This window comes from Polypterus senegalus, chromosome 2, assembly GCF_016835505.1.
Source record: "Polypterus senegalus isolate Bchr_013 chromosome 2, ASM1683550v1, whole genome shotgun sequence".
Classification (NCBI taxonomy): Eukaryota; Metazoa; Chordata; class Cladistia; order Polypteriformes; family Polypteridae; genus Polypterus; species Polypterus senegalus.
The window spans coordinates 186,144,074-186,170,175 of NC_053155.1; the positions used below are offsets into that span (position 1 = coordinate 186,144,074).

Sequence of the window (26,102 nt, forward strand, 5' to 3'; positions counted from 1 at the left end):
GGAAGGTGTCCAACCTAATATTCACTGCAAAAAGCACACTTTTATTTAAATTAATTTTGAGTCAAGAAATCCTTTAGAAATTCTGTTGGTGCTGTTAGGACTGCAGGCACAGTATTTTGTGAATCTATATGTAGTACCATATCATTTGCATATAGTGATACTTTCTGCTAAAGTCCTTTTCTGATAATCCCCTTTATCTCAGGAGCATCAATGGTGATTGCAAATAGCAGTGGTGACAGGAGGTATCCTTATCTAGTACCATGTTCTAGTTTGAAGCAGTCTACAACAACATTGTTAATACAAACTGAAGCTTCTGGACTGGTATACAGTCCATCCATCTATCCATCCATCCATTATCCAACCTGCTATACCCTAACTACAGGGTCACGGGGGTCTGCTGGAGCCAATCTCAGCCAACACCAGGCAGGAAACAAACCCCGGGCAGGGCACCAGTCCACCGCAGCTGGTTTACAGTAATTCGATCAATTCACATATGTTCGGTCCAAGCCCAAATTTGTGTAATGTAGTGAAAAGGTAGTCCCATTCAAACATATCAAATCCATTTTCTGCATCCAACGATAATAATATCGTGGGGGTGTTAGACTTTGTGGGTGAATATATTATATTAAATCTGCGGTGGGTTGGCACCCTGCCCAGAATTGGTTCTTGCCTTGTGCCCTGTGTTGGCTGGGATTGGCTCCAGCAGACCCCCGTGACCCTGTATTCGGATTCAGCGGGTTAGAAAATGGATGAATATTATATTAAATAGACATCGAAGATTGGAAGCTAAGTGTCTGCCTTTAATAAATCCAGTTTGGTCTTGTGATATAACCGAAGGAAGCTCTTTCTCAGTCCTTCTAGCTAGAATTTTGGAGAGTATCTTAACATCATTATTCAGAAGTGTGATTGGTCTGTATGATGCACATTGTAATAAGTCCTTATTTTTCTTAAAAAAGATGGTAATTAATGCTTGTTGTCTCTGTCTTCTGTAAATGTTGCTAATAAAAGGGGGGGCTACCTTAATTGAAATTTGTTTATAAAATTCGTCAGGGTAGCCATCTAGACCTCTTCCTTTCTCACTTTGAAGTGAGTTTACAGCATCAAGTAATTCTGAGAGTGTCAGAAGCTGATCTGATTCCTCTGCACTGAGAGTGGGTAGCTGTGGTATCTGTAACGCATCCAAAAACACATAATATGGTGTTTTTCTTCTTTAAATTGAGTAGAATATAAGCACTTATAGTAGTCTCTAAATAGTCAATGATTTTGTCTCTGTCTGTGTTGGTAATTACTGATACTGCACTGCAAACTTCCTGCTTGTGGATCTGTTGTGCTAAGATCGAATTAGCCTTCTCTCCATTTTCATAGTACTGATGTTGTTATTTAAAAATTAGTTGTTCTGTTTCTTTTGTTCTCATGAGGTTGGTTCTGAATGCAAAACCTGTCTTTTCCTATAAAGTGCTTCATTTGGAAACCTGGTGTGTTCTTGATCTATTCTTGCAATTTCACTGATTAACTCTGATGCCTTCTTGGTTTCTGAATTATTTTTGTGGAATAGATATCTGTCTTCTTTAAGATGCCTTCAGAATTTCTTGGTTAGTTGTACTGTACATATAATAAATTACTTGTGTTTTATTAAATTGCAAGACCTCCCCCCATATCAATTTGCCTGGTAATTTATAATTTTTTTTCTGTTATTTTCAAAACTGCTAATTTAAGACAATTTTCCACATCAGGGGCTTCTCATAAATGTTGCAATTTCTACAAATGAGCTGTGTGCTTTGCCCCTGTATCACACCAAGTGAACTTAACATCTCAGCACTTGAGGTTATGTCTGACACACCTCTGACAGTCATGCGTAATCAAGACAAAGAGAATGTGTCTAACTTTGAAAGTTATAAATCAGGATTTATTGGTTTCTGAAATCTATAATTAACTTTAACCACAACATAAAAAGCACAGATCTGACAAAACACATGGCTTAGCAATTTCAGTAATGTTAACAAAGTAAATCAAAAACAATAACACCTTTCTCATAATCAGCAATGAAAAAATATGTTCAGATTACTAAAGCAAACAAATACGTGTACAAAATAAATAAGTACATCTGTACTTTATAAAAAGTAACATTATGAAATGATTTTAATCTATAAAATCTGTGTTTAATATAAACTTCATTGCAGCCTGATATTCACTAATACTGTTTAAGGACAGATGGATTAGGAGGCAGGTATGATACACAGGAAACATACCAGTGTTAGAGTTTTTCATCAGTACCTATTTTTTAGTGCTAAATTATTTTAGGGAATAATTAAGAAGAAAATATGTAATACAAAGGGGAAAATGGGTTCCAAGCAATGTTGCCACTTTAATGCCAATATTCATGCTGAATGCCTAAAATTGTCCAGCAGAAATGTGTTGAGGTTCTACTATACTTAACTTGCAATGCATCCTTGGCATTAACACTAGAATCCACACTGATGGAGAGGTGCGAAGGGATTTAAGGTGGGCTGGGATTACGAGTTTTTTTGTAGGCTTCAAGGATTCTAGTGTTAAACAAGTATTAATTTTGGACAAAAACAATTTTATGTGATCAAACAGAAATGAAAGCAAAGAACTGAATTCCAACCTAAAAGGGACAAAAATGTAACTGAACCATTCCATATTATTGTACTCACCTGAAAATTATTTTGGACTACCATAGGGGTGTCTAATGATTCAAAAGCTTGCTGAGCTTTGGGAGTCCAGCAAATAGTTCTAGTAGATTTCTTAGGAACTGAAATTTTAACTGAAATATTTGATGAGGTGAAGTAACAGTTAGTAAAATTCATGAAAAGCTGAACCTGTTGTGGCCGACAGGTGGTACATCAGCTCCAAAAACCTATACAAAGAGACGCAGACACAAATTCCAGCACAACACAGAATTTTATTTCGCAATGGGAAACTCTTCCCAATCATTTCCCAACTGCACTGCACAGCACACAATCACAATAATAAAAATAAAGCTCTCAGCACTTTGTCTTGTTATCTTCTCTTTGCCTCTGTCTTTCCACTTCCACTCCTCCTCCAGCAAGTTTTGTCCATCATCCTCTCAACTCTGCCACCTGAAGCAGTGGCAGGAAGCTCCTTTTAAGCAATGTCCGAAAGTAGTTCTGGTGTCCTGAAGGCTTGGCCGGGGAGCACGTACGGGTAAGGCTGGTGCCCACAAAGTAGGGCTCCCCAGTCCCCGCAGCACCTCCTGGCAACACCCACAACACCAAACAGGAATGAGTCACAGAACCCCCAGGGGGGTTGCCATCTAATGCTCCAGGGAAGATAATGCCCTATGCAAACTCTCTCCTCAGGTCTGTCCATTTTCTGGGTGTCCCAGCAAACCCTTACACTGTTTAAGACTTTTTGGGAAATTAAAATCCAAAACTGAAGTTACCTTTGCTTTGTCAATACAGGCTGTCCCCAGGTTACATACAAGATAGGGACTGTAGGTTTGTACTTAAGTTGAATTTGTATGTAAGTCGGAATAGGTACATTATTTTAATAAATGCTATTGTTGACCGACTGTAACCAAGTGCTCTGCCAATGGATGATGGAGTTTCACCTCTCTCTGACATTTTTATTATTTCTACTTTATTTTTAATGGTGATGGTTTTTCTCTTCTTTACTGTATCACCAGCACTTGCATCAGATTTGTGTTTCAGAGACATTCTTGAAGGGTGAAGACAAAAGGTTAAGATGAGCTCTTCTACACAGCACTGTCCACGCTATCACAGCAGGAAGGCACCCGTCATCAACACGTCTGATGTACTGACAAGAGACAATTTCCTGCTATGTGCATAACAGTACAAACAAGTTTGCTACTGAGAATGAATGGGGGCAGCGAGGGCGGTTCACCACCAGCCCACCTCACAGTCACCTCCATTACAGTATGCTGCCCGAAGCGTCCGCCCACCGAGAACAAACAAAGTGTGGCGAAAGGCGTGTTGAGAATCACCCACCACCGCCCCCATTCAACAGGTAGCCATCCGAGGCACAGTGCAATGCTACCCCCCGCCGCCCCATTTACCCTCAATGGTCACCATTCAGCCATAACAGGGTTACCACTTGCAGCATTACCAGCTGCCCGCCGAGATTGAAGGGGTCAGCCGTGTGTGGTGGGCGGGCAGTGAAATCGCTTGCCGCCGGGAGCTACCTGAGGGACACTACACTGCGCAAGAAGCTAAATCGCCCCCCACAACCGGGTCACTGCTTGCAGCATCACCAGGCCGAAGATGACGGAGTGACAGTTACTGAGGTGCATGCGTCACAGCTGCAGCCCCGTTCGTATGTCGTAGGTCAGATGTCCATAACCTGGGGACTACCTGTACTAATACTGTACTTGATTGTGAAATTTCATAACCTCAAGAAAAATTAAAGCCTCATGCAATTCACATTTCTTCAGTTGTACAGATTATTTATGCAGGGCACAAAACTACCTTCTTTTGAGTTATTTTATGACTTAAGGATTTAAAAAAAATAATTATGACATAAATGTAGACCAACAAATGGACCTCAAAATGTTGGGAGTGATATTGTTTACAAAGCTCTGAAAGTGCACTGTGAACCTGTAAAAGCTGGTGAACAAAGATGAACACAGACAGTCTTTCCATAAACCTTTGAATATAGTGAGAAGTCAAGCAAAATGACACCTTTTAGCCAATAAAAGGTGTAAGTTTGCTTAAATTCTCATTACATTCATAATGACTAGCATGGTATAACACCTTAGTACTACATAAACATTTGAGAAAGCAAAAGCATTTTGTCTTCTAGACAACATTTAAGACGTGTTGTGCTTGCTTCAGGTCATTGGTAATAAGTCACTCTAAGAAATTTGCTCCAAGTTGCTGTCCACACCACCATCTCCACCTGATTCAGATGGGAGTGTGGCCTGTTTTCTCCTTCCTTAAGTCTTTGACCATCTCTTTGGTTTCGTTGATAATAAGGGATAACGTACTGTCCTGGCAAAAATGTGGCAGAAGGCAAACCTCTTCCCTCTAAGACATCTCATCATTGTTGGTGATCAGATTTATTTTTTTTGTTGTTGTTGTTAGCAAAATTGTGAAAACTACTTTTATTAATTACGCCTTGTATAGGTATATTATAAAAAAAATAAACAATATGACAGCTTGTAATTATAGAATATTATTTTCTTGTATACTATATATATCAGGGGTTGCCAACTCTGGTCCTGGAGGACCATCATGGCTGCAGGTTTTCAATCTAACACTTTTCTTAATGAGTGACCTATCTTTGCTGCTAATTAACTTGTTTGGCACTCATTTTAATTGATTTGTTCTTGAAGACTCAGACCCCTTAATTGTTTCTTTTTCCTTAATTAGAGCCAAAAAAGAGCCAAAACAACTGGTGTCCATCATACAGTATCTGAAAATAAAGAAAGATGAAGGGTCTCACGAATGTTGATCTGCTCGGGTCCCCAAAACATTTTAACAGTCCCCTTAGAAAGAGAAAATCAACAATTTCGGAAATGTCTGCTAATGCATCATGAGAGCAGCAACAAGCCACGGAATTAAAGAACGGTTTAATTAATGACAAGAACTGGCACCTCATTAAAAAACTGGTTGGAGTTTGAGGCCCTGACTTAGTTGGTATTCTGTTTGCTCACTCACTTCACATTTCATTTCTTTTTGGGTGCCAAGTAAGGAAAGAAATGAAGCAATTCAGAGGAACAAATCTTAAAAAAGCAATTCAATTAAAATGAATTCACAAGAAGCTAATTAGCAGCACAAACAAGGCACTCATTAAAAAAAAGGGTTGGAATGAAAACCTGCAACCACGGTGGTCCTCCAAGATCAGAGTTGGCGAACCCTGATATATATTATGGATAAATATACAACCATCCATTATGCTTCCGGGAGTACAGCTGGCACTTCCGCCACATGGGGGCGTGTCGGCGGGTGATTGCTGGGGAGGACCTGGAGCATATCCGGGTGAAGATAAAAGGGGCCCCCTCCCTTCATTCGAGGCTGGAGTCGGGTGGAAGCAGGACGAAGCACGAGAAGCGAGTGGAGGCGGCCAGAAGAAATGCAACATGTGTGAGAGGATTTTGGGGACTTGGGGTTTGTGTGCACTGAACTTTATTGTAAATAGTATTGTAAATAAATGTGTGGTGGTGGAAAACAACATGTCTGCCTGTCTGTGCCCGGGTTCCGTTCACAAGGAATAAAGAAAAAAATCAGAATCGGCCAATCAAGTAACATGAACTCGGTGATCAGTATCGGCCTTAAAAAACCTGACAGGAGCATCCCTAGCTAAAATAACTTTATCTGAAGATCTTAGCTGTCATAAGAATTTATATAGTGAGGCCAACCCAAAAAGACACTCACTGTGATCAGTTTCAGAGCTTAGCTAATGCAGGACTACTATTAGATATAATAACCTTATACATTTTATGGCAGGAATAATAAATAGAGAGACGGAGTTCCCAAAAAGAGAGCTAATGAAATCATTTCTAAAATCTTTGTAGTAAAGTGACTGTTAAAGCCAAAAACACTTTGGAGAAAAAAGCACAATCTCCTATAATCCAAAAATGAAGTAAATAATAATCAGTCAGGATTTCAAAGGTGACAAATAGTAATGTCAAACAATTTTGTAAAACTATTGAAAACAAGTCTTGTAATATAACGTATATAGTAGCTGCATTTATTACATTCATCTCTAATATAAGACTTTCTCAGCTCTGTAGTCTAGCAGATAGCATTTATCTTCAGACAAAAGACAGTAAATGTCTATTATTTAGAGCTACCTATATACAGTAATCTATGCAGTATATAACAATTTGACATTAGTTTTAAGTAATGAATCCACTGACATTGTCCATGATGAGTCTGACACTGGTTTATAGTAAGAAATTTCTTTACTCTGCCCAAAAGCAATAAATCAAATGTCACTTTTTCCCAAATATGAGTGTGGCCAGTTGGGTATGAAAGTGAGCTGCCTGAGCACACATGAAATGAAATGACAACTACTAGCTGTCGTGTATTTGATTTACCAAGCATGGGACACTGACACTGTCTGAAGATTAATCAATAATTAGAACTCACTCCAAGCATATAGTACACTGACCACTGAATGTTTGTACTTTTCTAAATGGTGTTTCCAAATTTCAAAGAGTTAAAGAATGTACATCCACTCATTTATTCTTAGTGTACTTTAGGGATTCTTCTCTGGTAATCTCAGTGTTGAGGCTAATAAAAGGCTGATACTTATACCACATAAATATCAGTTGTTCTTTTCTGACACTTTTTACTTTTTTTTTGTTTTCAGACTGAGTCTTGGTGTCCTGAAAACATATTTGATTCTAAAGATTTAGCTGGCATTATGCTGACAAGACTAAATTACCCAGTTAATACCAGGCTTGCACAGGCACTGCACTTGCATTCTCTTCCCATGTACTCATACCAAATTAAAGTAGTAGCAAAAGCTATAAGGCACTAAAACCAAGATGAACACTGAACATCTCTCTCTGTCTCTCCCTCTCTTGCTCTGTTTTTGTTTTTTTTTTAATTAAGGTCAAAGACGGATTGGAATAGCAAGTATAACAGCCCTGGAGCATTGAAGCAACATGCATGAACAGGCTGAAGACACTAAAAACTCAGTGTGAATAATTTGTTAGCAGCAGGTAATCAGGAATCAGCACCAAATGGCAAAAATGTGTTGATGAAGAGACACAGCTATGAAGCCCATAATCTGGAAATTCTATGTTTCTAAAGAAAACTGGTAAAATTAAATTAGTTACCAGATATTACAGTATGAAAAACATTTTTGTGCAATGTGTGATAAAGCATAGGTTTTACAGTCCAATACTAAAAAAAAAACCTTGCTGAGTGACTATTAGTTAATTCATGGTCAATACATAAAGATTTCAAATGTTTAAAAATGGAAAGGAGGAAGTGGAGACCAAATAGGTACATTTTTATTACAATGCGGTGAAGCAAAATGCTTCATAGTCTACATTTTCTGGATACATTTCGACATAAATAATGAAGGAAAAAATATTCATTAAGAAATAAAAAAAGACACAAATAAAATATTGACTCTAATTCAAAGCCAGGAACATTTTAACTCTAGGAAACCACTGCCAAAACCTTTTAGACAAATTATTTTTCCAGGGGTCATGTAAAAAGCCCCTAATCATCTTTTTTCAGTCCAAATGCAGTAAATAAAATATCCATTATGTAATGATCCACACAAAAATGAGCGGTCATTTTAATATATGGAAAATATTTAGTGACTCATTTTACTTAAAAAAAAATACAGAAACATGAAATACTTCAGCCTAAACACTGCTATATAACAAGTTACTTCATTCTCTTACTATATCTTGTAAAATTTTAGTTCAAGGAAAGAAAGAAAGACTTAAAGCTCCTCAATTTACCAGTCATTTAGAACTGGGACAAGACACCTGAGACTGAGAGGAATGTGACCTAGTATTCTATTATTAGATTTTTTTATTATTATTCTAAAATGGAAGAGTATGAGTAAATTCTGAAAATGCAGGGAGGGCAAGTCCAATTTATTGTGCTGTACCAGCTGCTCCCAGAGCTCAGAGAAAGTCATAAAACTAATTAACAAGATATCCTGAAGCACCTTGACCAGTATTGATAGTTTGGTCTCCAGGGCATTAGGATTGTAAAAATCTGGGCCTGTCAATTCAATCAGTTACAGCATAAAAAGCATGCACTTACCTTCACCTACAATCCCAAGGACCTCAAATTTATTCATCACATTACCAATGTCAGGAATCTTCATGAATACAAATTCCAGCTGCAATAACGTCCACAAGCACAGCTCAGTGTTGGGTGTTAGGAATGTAGTAACCAGGGCCCAGTTGCCTTTGAAAAAATCACTTTGACTGCTTGGAGTGTCTTCATACTTAGCAGTTCTTAGTATCTAGATCTTAAAAGAGTCTACCTGAAACAGACAAAAACACAAGAATTATATGTACTGGATAGTTTTCACAAATATATTAGTAAAGATACACAATTATTAGACCATCACATAAGAGTTACAGCATAATACACCACACACACTAGGCTCACGTTGGTATACTATTACACAAGATGCAGTACACAAATGTATAGTAATAGGATACATTATGTGTTCATAAGAGTGAGAGCAAACATATTAAAGAAGATGAAATAATCAGGCTAATTAATTGCAAAAACTGTTTGAGAAGCAAGAACAATAGAATCAAAGTCTCAGAACCAAATGTTTTAAGAATGGATACCATTTGCAAAACTTTACCTCACAAAATAAAAAGATTAAGGAATATCTGACATAGACATTTGAACAGTTCCAGATTCGAGTTATTCACAATAATTTATAAGCTGAAATAATTGTCACTAATTTACAGTACATCCCAACCAGTTCCCTTCTTTTACCATAACTAAATTAATATCATATAACTCTTAAAGAAAGTGAGCAAATTAATTACAGATATACTTTTACTATTGCCATGACATGATTAGTCGCATGGAGCTTGACTGGCTGAAGCGTATATAAATAAACTATCAACACATATATAAACTTAAGTATAAGAATAATAATGTTTCTCCAACAGGCTACATTATTCAGTTTAACAAAATAATTAAAGACGCAGTCATCAAAGTAATCTGTCAATTTATGATGATACGTTAATGCAGCTCGCCAGTCTTCTTATATAATATGCTACCGTGGCTGTCCATTTGTCTGTTCAGGATTTTAAATCACCTGTAGCCCGCAAACCATTTGAACTTTTGACCTGAAATTTGGTAAACATATACCGCATGAAATTTACTATTTGATTTTGAGGTAATGAATGACCTCTAAGGCATTCCTCTTTTTATTTTTATTTTATTTTATTTTATTTTATTGTAGAATCAACTATCGGCGCATGCATACAGGCACTGTTCTCATTCCTTACCACCTTTGCCATCACTTCCCCTAACTCTTCATATCTTACATCATTCTTCAGGCAGATTAAAGACAAGTGGCAGCTTATGTAAAAAATTAAGGAAAATGTATTTAGTAATTGCAACACAAACACTGACTTAATCAGTTTCAATGCGAAAAGATGCAGATGAAAGAAGATAAGAAGCGGGCTGCTAGGGTGGAGAAAAGAAGAGCTGCTCAGGAAGCAGTAAGCACATCAATCTCTGAGCAAATGAATGCTAAATGTACAGAGATAGAGTATGTAAACTATGAATGCTCAAGTCAATTGTATTGTGCAGTTTGCCGTTACTGGTAAACTTATAAAACCTAGTAGACACACAGATTGCTATAAAGAAGGACAGTAAACAAAGGATGGATACAGTGGAGCAGGTCAGGTAATAGTGTTTGGGGTTTTATTTGTCAATCTCTAAGAGTAGAATGAATACAGAGGGAGAAACGGCATCATAAAAGCAAGTAAGAATATCACTGTACAAATTCCAATGCTTTTGAAGTTGAACTTGATTTTAGAAGCAGCGCACACCACTCTAGGTCATTTTTATCCTCAGCTGAGATACTGGAATATCACACAGTGGGAAGAAGGTCAAAACGTTTTCAATAACTGATCTGTAGAGAAGGATCATTAATTTATGTGGTACTCTTAACTTTTTTTATTGCCCCAGACAGAACAGACCCTAGAGAATTTTGCTGATGTAAAAAGTTAGTGTTCTTTAACCTTTTAAAAAGTTCACCACTAGTTCTTTTGTTACATTAATAGTCAATACCATTTTATTTAGAACTCCCTGGATAGAAATAAAGCCAAAGAAGATTAACAAAATTAGAAAACAAAATAAATTAATAATCAGAAAGGTACAGACAATAAGAGCCAAAAGACACAACAGGCACAAAAAAGCCCTCTAGGCGACTTGGGCCTGCCTATACAGAGGTGTTCCTAATTGCTGCATTGCCTACTTTAACATAACTTCTTCTAAGGTCTTTCCCCACTCATATCTTCAACCCTCTCACTATTCTTGGACTTTCTTGTATGCATAGTCAAGTCCCTCTTTCTCACTCCACTCCCAACTCCAAGCTCACTAGAGTTACATCTAAATGGCACTTTCGGTTTCAGCCAGATACTTCTTCTGAGGCAAATTCTTCCCACGATTTCTCAGGTTAAGACTGGTTTTTAAAGCTCCTCACACAGTCCAGCAAGACCTCCTACTAGTGATGCAAGGTGTTTCTGCAATCTTGAACCTTAGCCCTTACTTAAAGGGCTAGATTAAATGCAGGATATCTATCCTCCTAGAAAAGCAGTAATGAATTATAAAGAACCCTCAGGCTGCCTCCTGCTAGACTGAGGAACTTTTGTCAGTAGGTCTGTAGCTCTCATTGCTCTTAGCCTTCTTTTTTGACCTAGAAATAATTAACTCCAGGGGTCCCACTACCATCCTCTTGAGGTACTACTTTATTCAGCAGTAAGTAAACTAAACTTGTCTCAGCTGTCATCTGGCATCCTGGAAGAATGTGCTTCTTCTCTAAACAAGACACATACTGTACCTCCCTTATTCTTACAGGAACCCATGATCTGAAACTTTTTACATCAGAATAATTACTGAGATGCCAATGTAAGCTCCACCAGCTCATGTTCTGAGTAGTGTAAAATCACCTGTTTAAAACTATTTTTTTACTATATTCCTAAACACAAACTCATAGTCTGTGACGATACACTTCAACTTTTCTTTTTTCTTATAAAAAGTAGTGAAAAACTGCAGCCCCATAGGATACCCACAGGGTTGTGTTAACAAGATTATCTTTGAGAATTACCACTTGTTTCCCATCAGTTACCAAAACCAACAGAAAATAACACAAGCATACTGACTGTCACATTCAAATCACATATCATAGTTGCTTAACATAGCCAAAATAACAGATATTTTATGGACTGGGCAACAATGTTTTTAAGAACATTTGTATAAAATGTAAAAGCAGCTATTATCATTGTCATGAATATACTGTATGTGTGTCTGTCCATCTTTTCCTCCATTCATCTGTCGGCATCAAACATCTCTGAGTCCAGTGGACAGATTCCACTTGAAATTTGGAACACTTATCCGTGAAGACAAATTCAGTTTTAGTTGCAATTTCTTGAATAGAGTGCATGGTACACATTCTTGAACCTTCCAAAACCTTCCTTTTAAAAGCATTGCCGATTTTTCAAAATTGTTTGTCTTAAAGCACAAAAATATTTTGTGTTACCTCAACCATTGATCAATTAATTCTTTCAAATTTACCTCATTGGAGGTTATTACAACTTGTGTATTGCCATTTTCAAATGTCTGATAGATAGATAGATAGATAGATAGATAGATAGATAGATAGATAGATAGATAGATAGATAGATAGATAGATAGATAGATACTTTATTAATCCCTTGGGGGAATATGATTAACATTAAAAGAACAAGTTATTGAAATACCAGCAGAGTTGTACTTTGTGTTACATTTATAAGAAAGCCTATTCATGATCTCTTCCTTTCCAAAAAGAAAATACAATTGATAAAGTGCCACCACAAACTGAATAATTTCTAATTTGATTTACAGTAGTAAAATACATTGCATTCTGACTTTAATATAATTACGGGGATATAGTATTTATAAAGCAATGGTGTTCCATCCAGTATTATTATAAAAAAATAAGTAAAAGCAAGGAAAATGTAAACCTTGTATGGTATTCAAAAAATAAGCAAAAGCAGAAGTCTAGGAAAGTGTACACCAAGGTCATAGGCGAAAAATACAACCAAGAGAAGCAGGCATTAAAGATTTTTCTCACGAGTATGGTCTAATCTGGGTATATTTTTGGCAATAAGCGTCGAGAAAGAGAGAGAGAAGGAGACATCTGTGAGATGCAAAATGTTGAAAAAAATTAACCCTAATCTTGAACAAATGGAGCAAGAGTGTGTTTTGTCTAATGCTTATATCCTACTGTCTGACTCACATTTTTATTTGCCAAAAGTAAAACAGACACGAAAACCCAATACTGAGCTTTTTGTTAGGTGTCTTCCTATGTAACTTCAAAAAGTATAAATTTACTAAAGAGCTTTACCATATTACAATGAGTTCACAGCAACTGGAATTTAACAAAGACTTAATGACTGATTTTGCCCATTTAAATGCAAAACCTAGAGCTTTAACTTACCCAATTTATTAGGAAAGTGATTTATTATATTATCATGTGTTCAAATAAAAAGGAAATAATTATTTTAAAAACTACTGCTTCAAATTATATCTTTACAATAAGTAAATTCACTTTCTGGACAAAATCTTTCACTCCAGATTTATGCTGAAAAGAAAAAAAATATTATGTCACCCATTTATTTTTCCACTTCCATGTTTATCTGATTGTATGTGGTATATGGGGGGGGTGAGTTTCTCAGAATGCCTATTATTAGTTACATATGTGCTAAATGGGAACGGGTTGAGCTTTGTGTAGTGGCTTTCGTTTATTAACATGTCTGACCCATTGCAGACTTTTACACATAAAATTTGAACATCAATAACTGTCTGTCTAATGATTACAGTTCCTTGCTTTCCTTTGAGAATTTAATTGTTTATGGCTGTCCTACTTTTCCCAGCTGTTTATGTTACAGCTTTAAGACACCTTAGATAATCATTTTGAAACTTGAAATACAATAATAGCAACATAAAATGCATGTATTCATTGATGGTTTAGTAGCTCACAATAGGCAGGCTGTCTTATCTTCTGGCAACATGCAGACAAACTACTCCAAAATAATATGGCTCATTAGAGACTATATGTGCACATTAGGAAAACTATGCTATTTTCTGATCTTTAAGGAAGTCCATTAAAATTTCTGTTTCATTAAGAAAATAAACATGATATTAAAAGCAAGATAAAGACAATGTCTGAAGTAAAATACTTTTCTCTTTCTTTCAGCAATAACATCCAAGTCCAGAATGGAAGTGGAGGGGATGAGGCCAAGATAGAAGCTGAAGAAGACATGCCTGGAGGTGTAGGATTCTATAATAAAACAATAGGTCACATAACAAAAAATGACCAGGATCATGGAGAATAGACTTAACCTGAGTAAACTCAGGAAATGGCAGTTAAACCAGTGATAATGATAATGATGATAATGACTATATTAAATATAAGTTTAAGTACAACAACTCTGGGGCTGTTGAAAATACATCTCTCTATTATAATAAAAAATCTGGGAAGAGAGATGAGACGTGATTTTCTCAGAGAGACACTTTCACGTCCCGCGAGATGAGACTTTATGCCAAGAGATTTAACCACATCCAACACCGGAAATAAAAGACAAAGAGCAGTTGACAAAGTAGAACGTTGTAAAGAATTCAAAAACATTAACGCGATACACATACAGAGCAGGTTAGAGATAATGGAAGTACAAAAATTCAAAAGTCTCAAAAAAACGCATTAACGCAAACAAACAGAAATTATTACTCGGTGAAATAACAGAACAGCGAAAAGGTTTAGGTTTAGGTTTAGTTTATTTATATAGCACATTTACAACAGCCACACGACTGACCAAAGTGCTGTACATTTAGAAACAACAACATAAAATAGAAATATACGATTTAGCCAAAAGAAGCACAGCAGAAACACATAAAAATAATTTGTATAAATATATCTACAGTATACATATACATATATCTACACTTACACACATCTAGGTAGGCAAAATAAAGCCTAGTAAGCCAGAGAGAACAGATGTGTTTTTAAAATAGATTTAAAAATAGTCAGACTAGGAGCCATTCGGATTTCAATAGGCAGATCATTCCAAAGACGAGGCCCAATTACCGAGAAAGCACGGTCACCTCTACGCTTGAGTCTGGAGTGTGGAATTAAAAGAAGGTTCTGATCACCGGATCTCAAACTTCTCAGGGGGGTATATTGGTGAAGCAATTCAGATAAATAGATGGGTGCTTGTTGGTGTAGTGTTTTAAAAACAAATAATAAGATTTTAAAATGTATTCTAAATTGAACAGGCAACCAATGAAGGGACTTCAGAAGCGGAGTCACATGATCCATTTTTTTCTTTTTTAAAAGAAGTTTAGCAGCTGCGTTCTGGACCAATTGAAGACGGGCAATTTGGGATTTGGAGATGCCATGAGAGTTGCAATAGTCCATGTAAAAAAGCATGTATGGCCATCTCCAGGGTCTTGTCAGTGAGATAAGGTTTAATTTTTGCAAGCGAAGCTGATAAAAGCTCGATCCGATCACGGCAGAGACTTGTTTGTCAAGTTTTAATGAGTCATCTAACAGGACACCCAGATTCCGAACCTGTGAAGACCTGAAAGCTGATAAAGGTCCCAGGTCAAATTCCGGGGCCTTCATATGTTCAGAAGGGCCAAAGACTATCACCTCAGTCTTCTCTTCATTTAAGGATAAGAAGTTTTGGGATAGCCAAGATTTAACTTCATCTAAACAAGACAACAAGGCATTCAAAAAGAAGAAAAGAAAAGAAAGAAAAGAGATGGAATATATTGTTTGGATTTAAACTTTAAGTCGGAGACTTAGAGATCTTCTAATTCGTGTTGCCATCAGGGAAAAGTAGTGTTTCTTCCTATTGAAGAGGCATATCTGCGAGGATTAAAAGATTTGTTGTTTGGTGAAAGTGAAATCCCGCGAGAGAAAATTTCAAGCACTAAGAGACAAGACTTTATGCAAAGAGATTTGGAAAAGTCCTGCCTACATCTAAAAACATTTACAACCACGCACACAGTTCAATCATTTCTCAGTTTTGTGAATGCTATTGTCAGACACAGTTCATGTAAAGAGAAAGTAACGATATTCACTCACGGGCAGTTATAAGTTGCGTTGTCACGATGTAATTCCAAACACAGAATCAAAATTCAATGCAATATTGACGAAAAGGTAAAAGCGAACAGAGATCGAATATATGGACATAGGCGATATGACAGAAGTATACAGATATTGTTTGGCTTTAAACTTTACGTCAGAGACTTGTAGATCATCTAATTGGGGTTGCCATCAGGAAAAAGTAGTGTTTTCTTTCCAATGAAGCAGCCTATCCGCGAGAATTAAAAGTTTTGTTATTTGGAGAAAGTGAAATCCACATCCGCGAGAGGCAGAGATGCAAAGTTGCTGACGCGTAGCGCAGGTAGGGGGGTTGGCGAGCAAAGCTAGCTGGGGGTGAAGCCCCCTAGTTTTTTAAATTTTTGAGATTACAGAATAAAATAGCACAACTGTCAAAATAAGACGCAAGGTCAAGTAAATGTTGCAAGATCCATAACAAATACAGTAATCCCTCCTCGATCGCGGGGGTTGCGTTCCAGACCCCCCCGCGATAGGTGAAAATCCGCGAAGTAGAAACCATATGTTTGTATGGTTATTTTTATATACTTTAAGCCCTTATAAACTCTCCCACACTGTTAACATTTAACATTATTAGAGACCTCTAGACATGAAATAACACCCTTTAGTCAAAAGTTTAAACTGTGCTCCATGACAAGACAGAGATGACAGTTCTTTCTCACAATTAAAAGAATGCAAACATATCTTCCTCTTCAAAAGAATGTGTGTCATGAGCAGAGAATGTCAGAGAGAGAGAGAGAGAGAGATAAAAGCAAACAATCAGAAAATCAATATGTGCTTTTGTACTTTTAAGTATGCGCACCGTGATAAAGCGCAGCAAAGAAGGGAGCAATGTGAAGGTAGTCTTTCAGCATTTTTTACAGGAGCGTCTGTATCTTCTAGGCAAACAGCCTCTGTGCAAACAGCCCCTCTGCTCACACCCCCTCCGTCAGGCGCAGAGAATGTCAGAGAGAGTGTGAGAAACAGAGAAAAGCAAACAATCAAGCACCGCGCGGGAAGCATATCGTATATCATTGAGGAGTTTTATTTAATATGTAATACATGCTCTGATTGGGTAGCTTCTAAGCCATCCGCCAATAGCGTCCCTTGTATGAAATCAACTGGGCAAACAAACTGAGGAAGCATGTACCATAAATTAAAAGCCCCATTGTCCGCAGAAATCCGTGAACCAGCGAAAAATCCGTGATATATATTTAGATATGCTTACATTTTAAATCCGAAATGGAGTGAAGCCGCTAAAGTCGAAGCGCGATATAGCGAGGGATCACTTTAATACTATACATGGCAGCATACCACACTCAAAACTTTTAGAATCTTCAAGATAAAGTATTAGGAACTGCACAATATACGATATTCAACTTTTTCCAGCTGTATCTTTACTGTATATGCATTATGAATAGATATTAGCATATAGTATATGGAATATCAATGTAATGGTATCAAACTGACTACTTCCTTATTTTTTACTACAGACTCATAATTCTCCATTATATGTGTACTTATTGTTGCACATGAGTGTTTGAGCATCACCTTATGGGCTTAACACAAGTAGCTGGTACCACCCCAGGACAAGAGTGGACACTGTCACTAACAGTATTGTTTCTTCCCTCCACAGCTCTGAGAAGATGCCCAATGCCAAGCGAAAACTTGCCCCTTCTGGTTACAGCCATATAAAACAGGCCATCTCCAGAAGGAGGGTGTCAGCTTTTGCCCCAAACCTACAGCAGGATGAAGCTCCCAAACAAGATTCACTTTTCAGAGCTACCTCAGCTTGGAAAGCCTAAGACAAATTGCTCCTGGCAGTTTTTGAACTGTACCACTGGAAGCTTGTACTTTTTCTTTATTTGGACTGACTTACGTTAAACGAGGTGGCAAAGTAGGCACCCCATCTATTCGTTTGGATGCCTCCAGTTACTCAGCGTTCACATTATAATGAAGCACACAGTTGACAGTTAAGTGTCCAAATTGGTAGAAAAGGATAACAAATTTGACAATAAACTCACATTTAAATCCACCTTTGTATATGAAGCTAAACAGCAAAACACATGTGAAGCAAGAGTTAAGATTAAATTTTAGTTACGTGACAATTATGGTGCCAAGGGCACTAACCAGGAATAAGTAGGTACAGAAACTTGGACTGGTTAAACAATACTGGATGAGTGAGTGTTATTAGTGTTAGGATTCTGTTATGAAATGAGCCATATAAAGTAAATAACATGTCTGGAATGTCTGCATGGTATTTGTCTGTTTGAATGGTAAGCATTATGAAAGTAATATGTCTTTCTCTTGACTCAAAGCAGGGAAAACAACAAGAATTGCTTAAAGTAAACCCTCTACTTCCAGCATATGGAATCAGGCCACAGCCTTGAACATATGGCCTTTTGCGTCATTCCACAAAGTATCAATCACACTAATAATGGATGTGGAGCTACTTACTTTTGTAGCATGTGTGTCTTCTTTATCTGTTTGCTTCATTTCTTATGTGCTTAGCAAAATGTCTGACAACAGAAGACAAAGAGCCTAGTAAAAGGTGTATTAATCACTTATCAAATATAGTATAAAGGAAAAAATAGTCACTTTCTGATTTAGGTATATTCAAATGTTCGGGGACAGAAAGAATTGACACTTTTTTGTGTAAAATCTATTACATCATGAAAAATAACCCTTTTATTTAAAATTTTGAATTCGCTGAAAGAAAGACATGGTGGTGAAGTGTTTATCACTTCCACCTCACTGGGTCTGAATCCCAGCCACCCAACAACTCTGTGTACAGTAGATTGTAAAATATATTCTCCTTCTTTCAGCACAGAATTTCTTCCAACAATCCACAGATAGAAATTTAAGATTACTGGATACTGTGGAGTGCCCCAGTGTGGATAAATAAGTGTGCCAAGATCAGAGTTACTATCTGCTGTGTGCCCAAAGATGCTGAACACTACGCCAAAAAAGAACAAAAATGAATGGATTGATTTATACATTAGCTCAAAACAAAAACATTTCCTACTATATGGATATGTGGTTAGTTGATATCCTTTAAATATGTGGATACAGCTTTGTGCAGATTTAAAACTAAGAATGGTCATCTTAATCATTTTGTTTTGTCGCCTTCATTAGTAAAGGTAAAGCTTTAGAATGTTAAGGTTATTACTAGGTTTACTGAATCATCAATTTAATGAACACAACCATTTGAAAAGTTCCTTATTCTAATTTACAGTTTACGTTGTCTATCCCATAAGCACTGGTTGCAAAGCAGGAACCATCCTTTGATGGAGCACCATTCGTTCACAAGGCATACACATTCATGCTCTTACACTCCCTTGTACAGTGCAGAATAAAAGACACCAATTAAACTAAGCAAGCCAGTTTGAGGAAATGGAGGGATGCCACTGTGCTGGGTGTCCATGATATTCACTTAATTATATAAAAAGAGTATGCTCAACTCTTTACTAATACAAGGCATTATTCTGCAAATTACTCAAAATACAGTGGGATGCAAAAGTTTGGGCAACCTTGTTAATAGTCATTATTTTCCTGTATAAATCGTTGGTTGTTACGATAAAAAATGTCAGTTAAATATATCATATACAGTGGTGTGAAAAACTATTTGTCCCCTTCCTGATTTCTTATTCTTTTGCACACAGGGCCATGTAGGTTTGGATATTTTTTCTCCCTAAATAATAAAAACCATCATTTAAAAACTGCATTTTGTGTTTACTTGTGTTATATTTGACTAATGGTTAAATGTGTTTGATGATCAGAAACATTTTGTGTGACAAACATGCAAAAGAATAAGAAATCAGGAAGGGGGCAAATAGTTTTTCACACCACTGTAGGAGACACACACAGTGATATTTGAGAAGTGAAATGAAGTTTATTGGATTTACAGAAAGTGTGCAATAATTGTTTAAACAAAATCAGGCAGGTGCATAAATTTGGGCACCGTTGTCATTTTATTGATTCCAAAACTTTTAGAACTAATTATTGGAACTCAAGTTGGCTGGGTAAGCTCAGTGACCCCTGACCTACATACACAGGTGAATCCTATAATGAGAAAGAGTATTTAAGGGGGTCAATTGTAAGTTTCCCTCCTCCTTTAATTTTCTCTGAAGAGTAGCAACATGGGTGTTACAAAACAACTCTCAAATGATCTGAAGACAAAGATTGTTCACCATCATGGTTTAGGGGAAGGACACAGAAAGCTGTCCCAGAGATTTAAGCTGTCTGTTTCCACAGTTAGGAACATATTGAGGAAATGGAAGACCACAGGCTCAGTTCAAGTTAAGGCTCGAAGTGGCAGACCAAGAAAGATTTGGATAGACAGAAGCGACGAATGGTGAGAACAGTCAGAGTCAACCCAAAGACCAGCACCAAAGACCTACAACATCATCTTGCAGCAGATGGAGTCACTGTGCATCGCTCAACCATTCGCACTTTACACAAGGAGATGCTGTATGCGAGAGTGATGCAGAGGAAGCCTTTTCTCCGCCCACAGCACAAACAGAGCCGCTTGAGGTATGCTCAAGCACATTTGGACAAGCCAGCTTCATTTTGGAATAAGGTGCTGTGGACTGATGAAACTAAAATTGAGTTATTTGGGCATAACAAGGGCGTTATGCATGGAGGAAAAAGAACACAGCATTCCAAGAAAAATACCTGCTACCTACAGTAAAATATGGTGGTGGTTCCATCATGCTGTGGGGCTGTGTGGCCAGTGCAGGGACTGGGAATCTTGTCAAAGTTGAGGGACGCATGGATTCCACTCAGTATCAGCAGATTCTGGAGACCAATGTCCAGGAATCGGTGACAAAGCTGAAGCTGCGCCAGGGCTGGATCTTTCAACAAGACAACGACCCGAAACACTGCTCAAAATCCACTAAGGCATTCGTGCAGAGGAACAAGTACAACGTTCTGGAATGGCCATCTCAGTCCCCAGACCTGAATATAATTGAAAATCTGTGGTGTGAGTTAAAGAGAGCTGTCCATGCCATCAAACCTGAATGAACTAGAGATGTTTTGTAAAGAGGAATGGTCCAAAATACCTTCAACCACAATCCAGACTCTCATTGGAACCTACAGGAAGCGTTTAGAGGCTGTAATTTCTGCAAAAGGCGGATCTACTAAATATTAATTTCATTTCTTTTTTGTGGTGCCCAAATTTATGCACCTGCCTGATTTTGTTTGAACAATTATTGCACACTTTCTGTAAATCCAATAAACTTCATTTCACTTCTCAAATATCACTGTGTGTGTCTCCTATATGATATATTTAACTGACATTTTTTATCGTAACAACCAACGATTTATACAGGAAAATAATGACTATTAACAAGGTTGCCCAAAATTTGCATCCCACTGTATGTATGCAATATATGGCAAAGAGGAAAGAAAGTTAAAATCCCAAATGGAAATTCAACAAAGTACTAGTAAGATTAGTTTATGATATTGCAAATATGTGCCAAAAATTTTGGAATAAAAAAATGGAATGTAATAAAAAAATTCTGGTATAAATATGTTACATATTTGGTTTATACCTAGTATAATTTATTACCTTGATAAAATCATTTTACTGGCAAGCATAACACTGGTAGCATTATAATACCCAACATAAAAGGCTGAAAATCAAGCTGGATTTTAAAATCATCAAGGGCAATACACTGCAGCTTGGGAAATGTCTAAAACTAGGACAAAAGCTTGTCTTTCTGCAAATACATTACTCAAAGAACAAGCTAAGCCACGATGGACTGCCAAAATAAGAAGACAATTCATCTACTTGAAGAGGCTCACTCACTTACCCAAGTGGAAAACATATAAGAAGGCTTCACATCTGTTATCTATCAATACTACCAACCAAGAATGAAATAACTACTCTAAGTATGCTATGAAAAAGATAGAAATGTGAACCATACAGGTGTAGAAAGATTTACAAACCCATACAAACTATTTTGCAGTTCACTCAATTTGCACTGAATTGTTTAATGTTTGCAGTACAGTATATGTCTGAGAAGAACTAAATATTACAGCATAAACAGATAAAATTGATATTGAAAAAGTAATAAATAGCCTCATGTAATCCTAAACCAATTCAGTCCAATTCAGGGATCTAGAAGATAGAAACTATGCCGACAGCACAAGGCACAAGGCAGAAAACAACCCTAAATGGGTATCAGTCTATCACAGGCCCAACTCACAAACATTCACACTCATACTTACTCTGGGGTCAGTTTAGAGTCACAACTAACCTACAGCACAAGTCTTTGGTGATTGGGGAGGAAATCCATAGAATTCTAAGGAAATTCTGCTTAAATACCAGGAAAACATGAAAATGTTAAACCAAGGAGTTCACTGCCTATAAATCAAATCCAGGATGCCTTCTGTGCTACAAGGCTACAAAGCTACAAACACATTTTTTCATGCATTTTTGTATTTATTTTAACATACAGAACAAGGAAAAGGGTTGGGAACTTCTTTGAGAGCCATGCGCCATGTGTTATGAGCTAAAGAGTTGCTAAGCATGAAAATCTTAAAAATCTCAAAAATGCCCACTAGTAGAGAAATACTGCTCTGAAAGCTCTGTTAACGAAAATCAGCTCAGAGGAGCACAAAGTTACAGAAGGCAATGCCTTCAAAAATAGGCAAACCAGAGGCAAATAATGTCCAAATACACAATTCAGAAAGTGAAGTTAAAAAACAGAGCAAGGGTTCAAAATATCCAGAAATCACAAGAAGCACAGAATAAACTGTGGGTTTTCTCCAGCCTTTATAGGACTGAGGGCAGTCCCATGTGGTGATGGCCAGGTGACCCTGCCTTTTGAGGAACCACACGCAAAACACAAGAAACATAGCAGAATACACATTGACATATCATAACTAAATAATCCACACTGGTAACATAAAACATAAACCAAATAGACAAATATGAGATATATGAACCTCAGCCTCGGGAAGAATGCTGGACCTGAAATGATTCAGCGTGCATTAGGGACCAGAGGGTTAAAGCTCCTAGTTAGACACAGTTTAATTTATTGCTTCAAAAACTATTATCTTAAATTAAAAAAAAAAGTGCTACCACACCCTGGCACTTATGAACTCCATAACCACTGAAACCTGAACATGCTGTAGCAGCAGCATAATCACTAAGCTGCACAACCTTGGACTTTTTGAATTAAGGCCTTCCATAACCTTCCATTCTGATGACACTTAGACAAGACAACAGCCAGCATACCACGTGTGTCTCAGCTAACAGACACAGAGTATTGCAGCAATATTCACCTACCCATTATCCAATGAAGGTCTTCTGGCAGTGCCTATTGTTGAATGGACACAGAAATGATCCTTAATTAATTTCTTAAGTATTATTTGTTTTGTCATTGGTTTATGTTGTCATTTTCATTAGTTTGGTAAATAATGCAGCACTGAAGCAGCACTATAAGCAGAACAACCTTTCTACAATTAATTTTCCAGCATTGCACTTGGTTCATTCATAGAGCTAATGAATTCTAGTATACACAGATACAGCATAAAATCTTTTACTACCATTTACAAAACTGAGATGGGCTGGTGTCCTATCCAGAGCTGTTTACTACCTTGTATCTGAAGCTTTTGGGATAGGTTTCTCCTTCTCGCAATCCTGAAATAGATTATGCAGGTCTGTGATTGTTATATTGTGTTATGTTACCATTCACAGTAATCATTTTCCTAAGATAATTTACAAAGCACAATACAAAGCAAAATAAAATACAAAGGATATTATAAAATAATCCAAATATAAGAAAATATGAAACCCTGAAGAGCCTGGAAATTTCAATTAAATTCAAGTTCAGTACACTGTTGACAGAGTTGCAATGAAAACCAAAACAAACTGCTATGCAATACATACATACAAACATACTTAACACAGCTACTATATTTGTATTGTTATTAATATGCTCTAAAAGTCATCAAGGTGGGACATGAAGCAAAATCAATGAAGTATTAAATTTATGACTCTGCTAGTCTGAGAAACCACCACTGTATTCAATATGGCTAGATGTTTTATATAGTAGGAAAAAAATGAGATTTTTGACACCACTCGCTGAGCTAATTGTTATTTTGTGTTTTAAACAAAATATTCTAAATCTTTCTTTCTGTCCTGCTAGGTTTCAAAGCATTTTGCAAAGCATGATTTTGGAATTAAATTTCAGTAAGTGCTGTGGTAATTAAGTAACAGAAATAATTGCCTTTGTCCTGAAAGAGAGAGATTATTGTAGATAAATCAGTACAAGCTTGAAATGAATATATTGCTGCATGTTGTGGAATGTTTTTTGAGAAGACTTGCAACAACTTGAATGAACAAATACTTTATGCTAACTGTAGAACCTAACCCAAAACGAGTGGAATGCTTGGGCATTAAGTGTAGCACTGTGGTTCAGTGGTTAGTGCTGCTGCTTCACAGCTCTTGGAGACAGCAACTGCTCTTGTAATTTTCAGTTTGATTTATGAAATCCTTTTTTTTTTTTTATGAAATCAGATTTTAATCGCTCAGTGATTGAATATTTTTTGATGAAAGGACTACTGGCTAGATGGATATTTGATTTTTGGAGCAATAGGTCTTAGACATTTCAATACACATAAATGGATTTTTAAATTTTGCATTAAACATTGCTCTTACATGTCTCCTCAAATACTCCACTACTCCATATTATCAACCATAGAAAGAAGCTGATCAAAATGGCAGTTTTGTTCAGTTTTACCCAAATTTGATAAATTCTGTGAGTGTCAGTACTTATCGGTAAATAATGCAGTGACAAATGTAATAAAATTTAATGGGATGAACTGAGGCAATTTTTTCTAATCTACAGCCATTAAAAATCTGGTTAATGATTCTGAAAATGATAGTGCTTTGTTAATAATGTTTATCTAATCTAATTTAATCTAATCTAAATATAGGTGCTTCTATAAGAAGGGCAGTAAGGTGGAACAAGTAGCACAGTTCTTAGTTTTGCTGCGTCATTGATCCACCTCTGTGGGTCATAATCCCATTCTCCCAAAATTTGTATTTTCCTGCAGGTTTTTTTCAGCTATCCTCCAATATCCAAAGCACATGTATATGAGGTTATTTGACAGTTTTAAACTGGCCCCATGAGGGTGAGTATATATAGACTCCGTGATGCACAGGCATTTCGTCCAGGGTTACTTTCTCAGTTGGACTATGTAATGAAACTTGATTGGACATATGATGGAATATATTTGCATGTGTTACATACTTTCTTTAGTTGTTTAATTGTACATATATTTTTATGATTATATCAGTGTGATGCCAATTTGTTCAACGACTTTCTTGTTTAATAATTGCTATTTTGTGAATTTTGGTGTTGCTGTATTATCTGTAGAAATTACCTCATTGCTTGCCACATGATATTTAAACCATGATGTCATCAGCCTCCAAGTTGTTGGTTCCTAGTTTGGGATTCTTAGATAAATTCAAATAACACATCTTTTCAGTTTTTCTTTTATACAATACAGTTAAGGCGGAGGAATTCAAGTTAATGTTGGGATCTCTTCTTTATTCCTTTAATCTTGACTTTAGCTTTGTGTATTGGACTTTGACATTTGTCGCTATTTTGCTTTTCCCTGGCTTCCTGAACTTCCTGAATTGCACATCCTTTGAATATGCCTTTGTATTTTCCATCTTTGATTATTCATAGCCTCCCTTTACAAATTTCCCAAGAATATGCATTACACAAAACAGTCAGTTCGTCTTTCATATTCTAACCCACTTAGTCCAGAACAGGGTCACTGCAGGGGCCAGAGTCTATTCCAGCTAGCATGGGGTGCACGGCAGGAACAAACCCTGGACAGGGCTTGAGTCCACTGCAGGGAAAACACACACACACACACAAGCACACACACATACACACACCAACCACACACTAGGGCCAATTTATTGTCACCAATTCCCCTAGCCTGCATGACTTTGGGAGAAAACCGGAGCACCCTGAGGACTGTTTTGCTCAGACAGACTGGGATGTGTTTAGGGTTGCAGCCACTCTAGAGGACTCTTCTATTAACATACAGGACTATGCTGAGTACGTGACTGAGTACATTAGCACCTGTATTGACAACATCATGCCCACAATACCAGTCAGGAAGTTCCCCTATCAGAAGCCCTGGGTAAACAGTCAGGTACGCCACATGCTGCATGCCCGCTCTCTTGCATTTAGATCAGGCACTGAGACGGAGTACAAAGGTGCGAAGTACGGACTAAGAAAAGCCATCGCAGCAGCCAA

The 26,102-nt window shown here is 37.0% G+C and overlaps 1 protein-coding gene across 3 annotated transcripts in view; it reads right to left on the minus strand.

The window, feature by feature from the left end:
* cdkl5 (cyclin-dependent kinase-like 5) overlaps nt 1-26,102 on the minus strand; it is a 496,892-nt gene that overhangs the window by 329,627 nt on the left and 141,163 nt on the right. For all 3 annotated transcript variants that reach the window (XM_039745025.1, XM_039745022.1, XM_039745024.1), the window contains one exon: nt 8,736-8,961. In XM_039745025.1, the coding sequence (XP_039600959.1) occupies nt 8,736-8,799 (64 nt within the window). In that variant the 5' untranslated portion in view covers nt 8,800-8,961. The remainder of the gene's footprint in view (nt 1-8,735; nt 8,962-26,102) is intronic.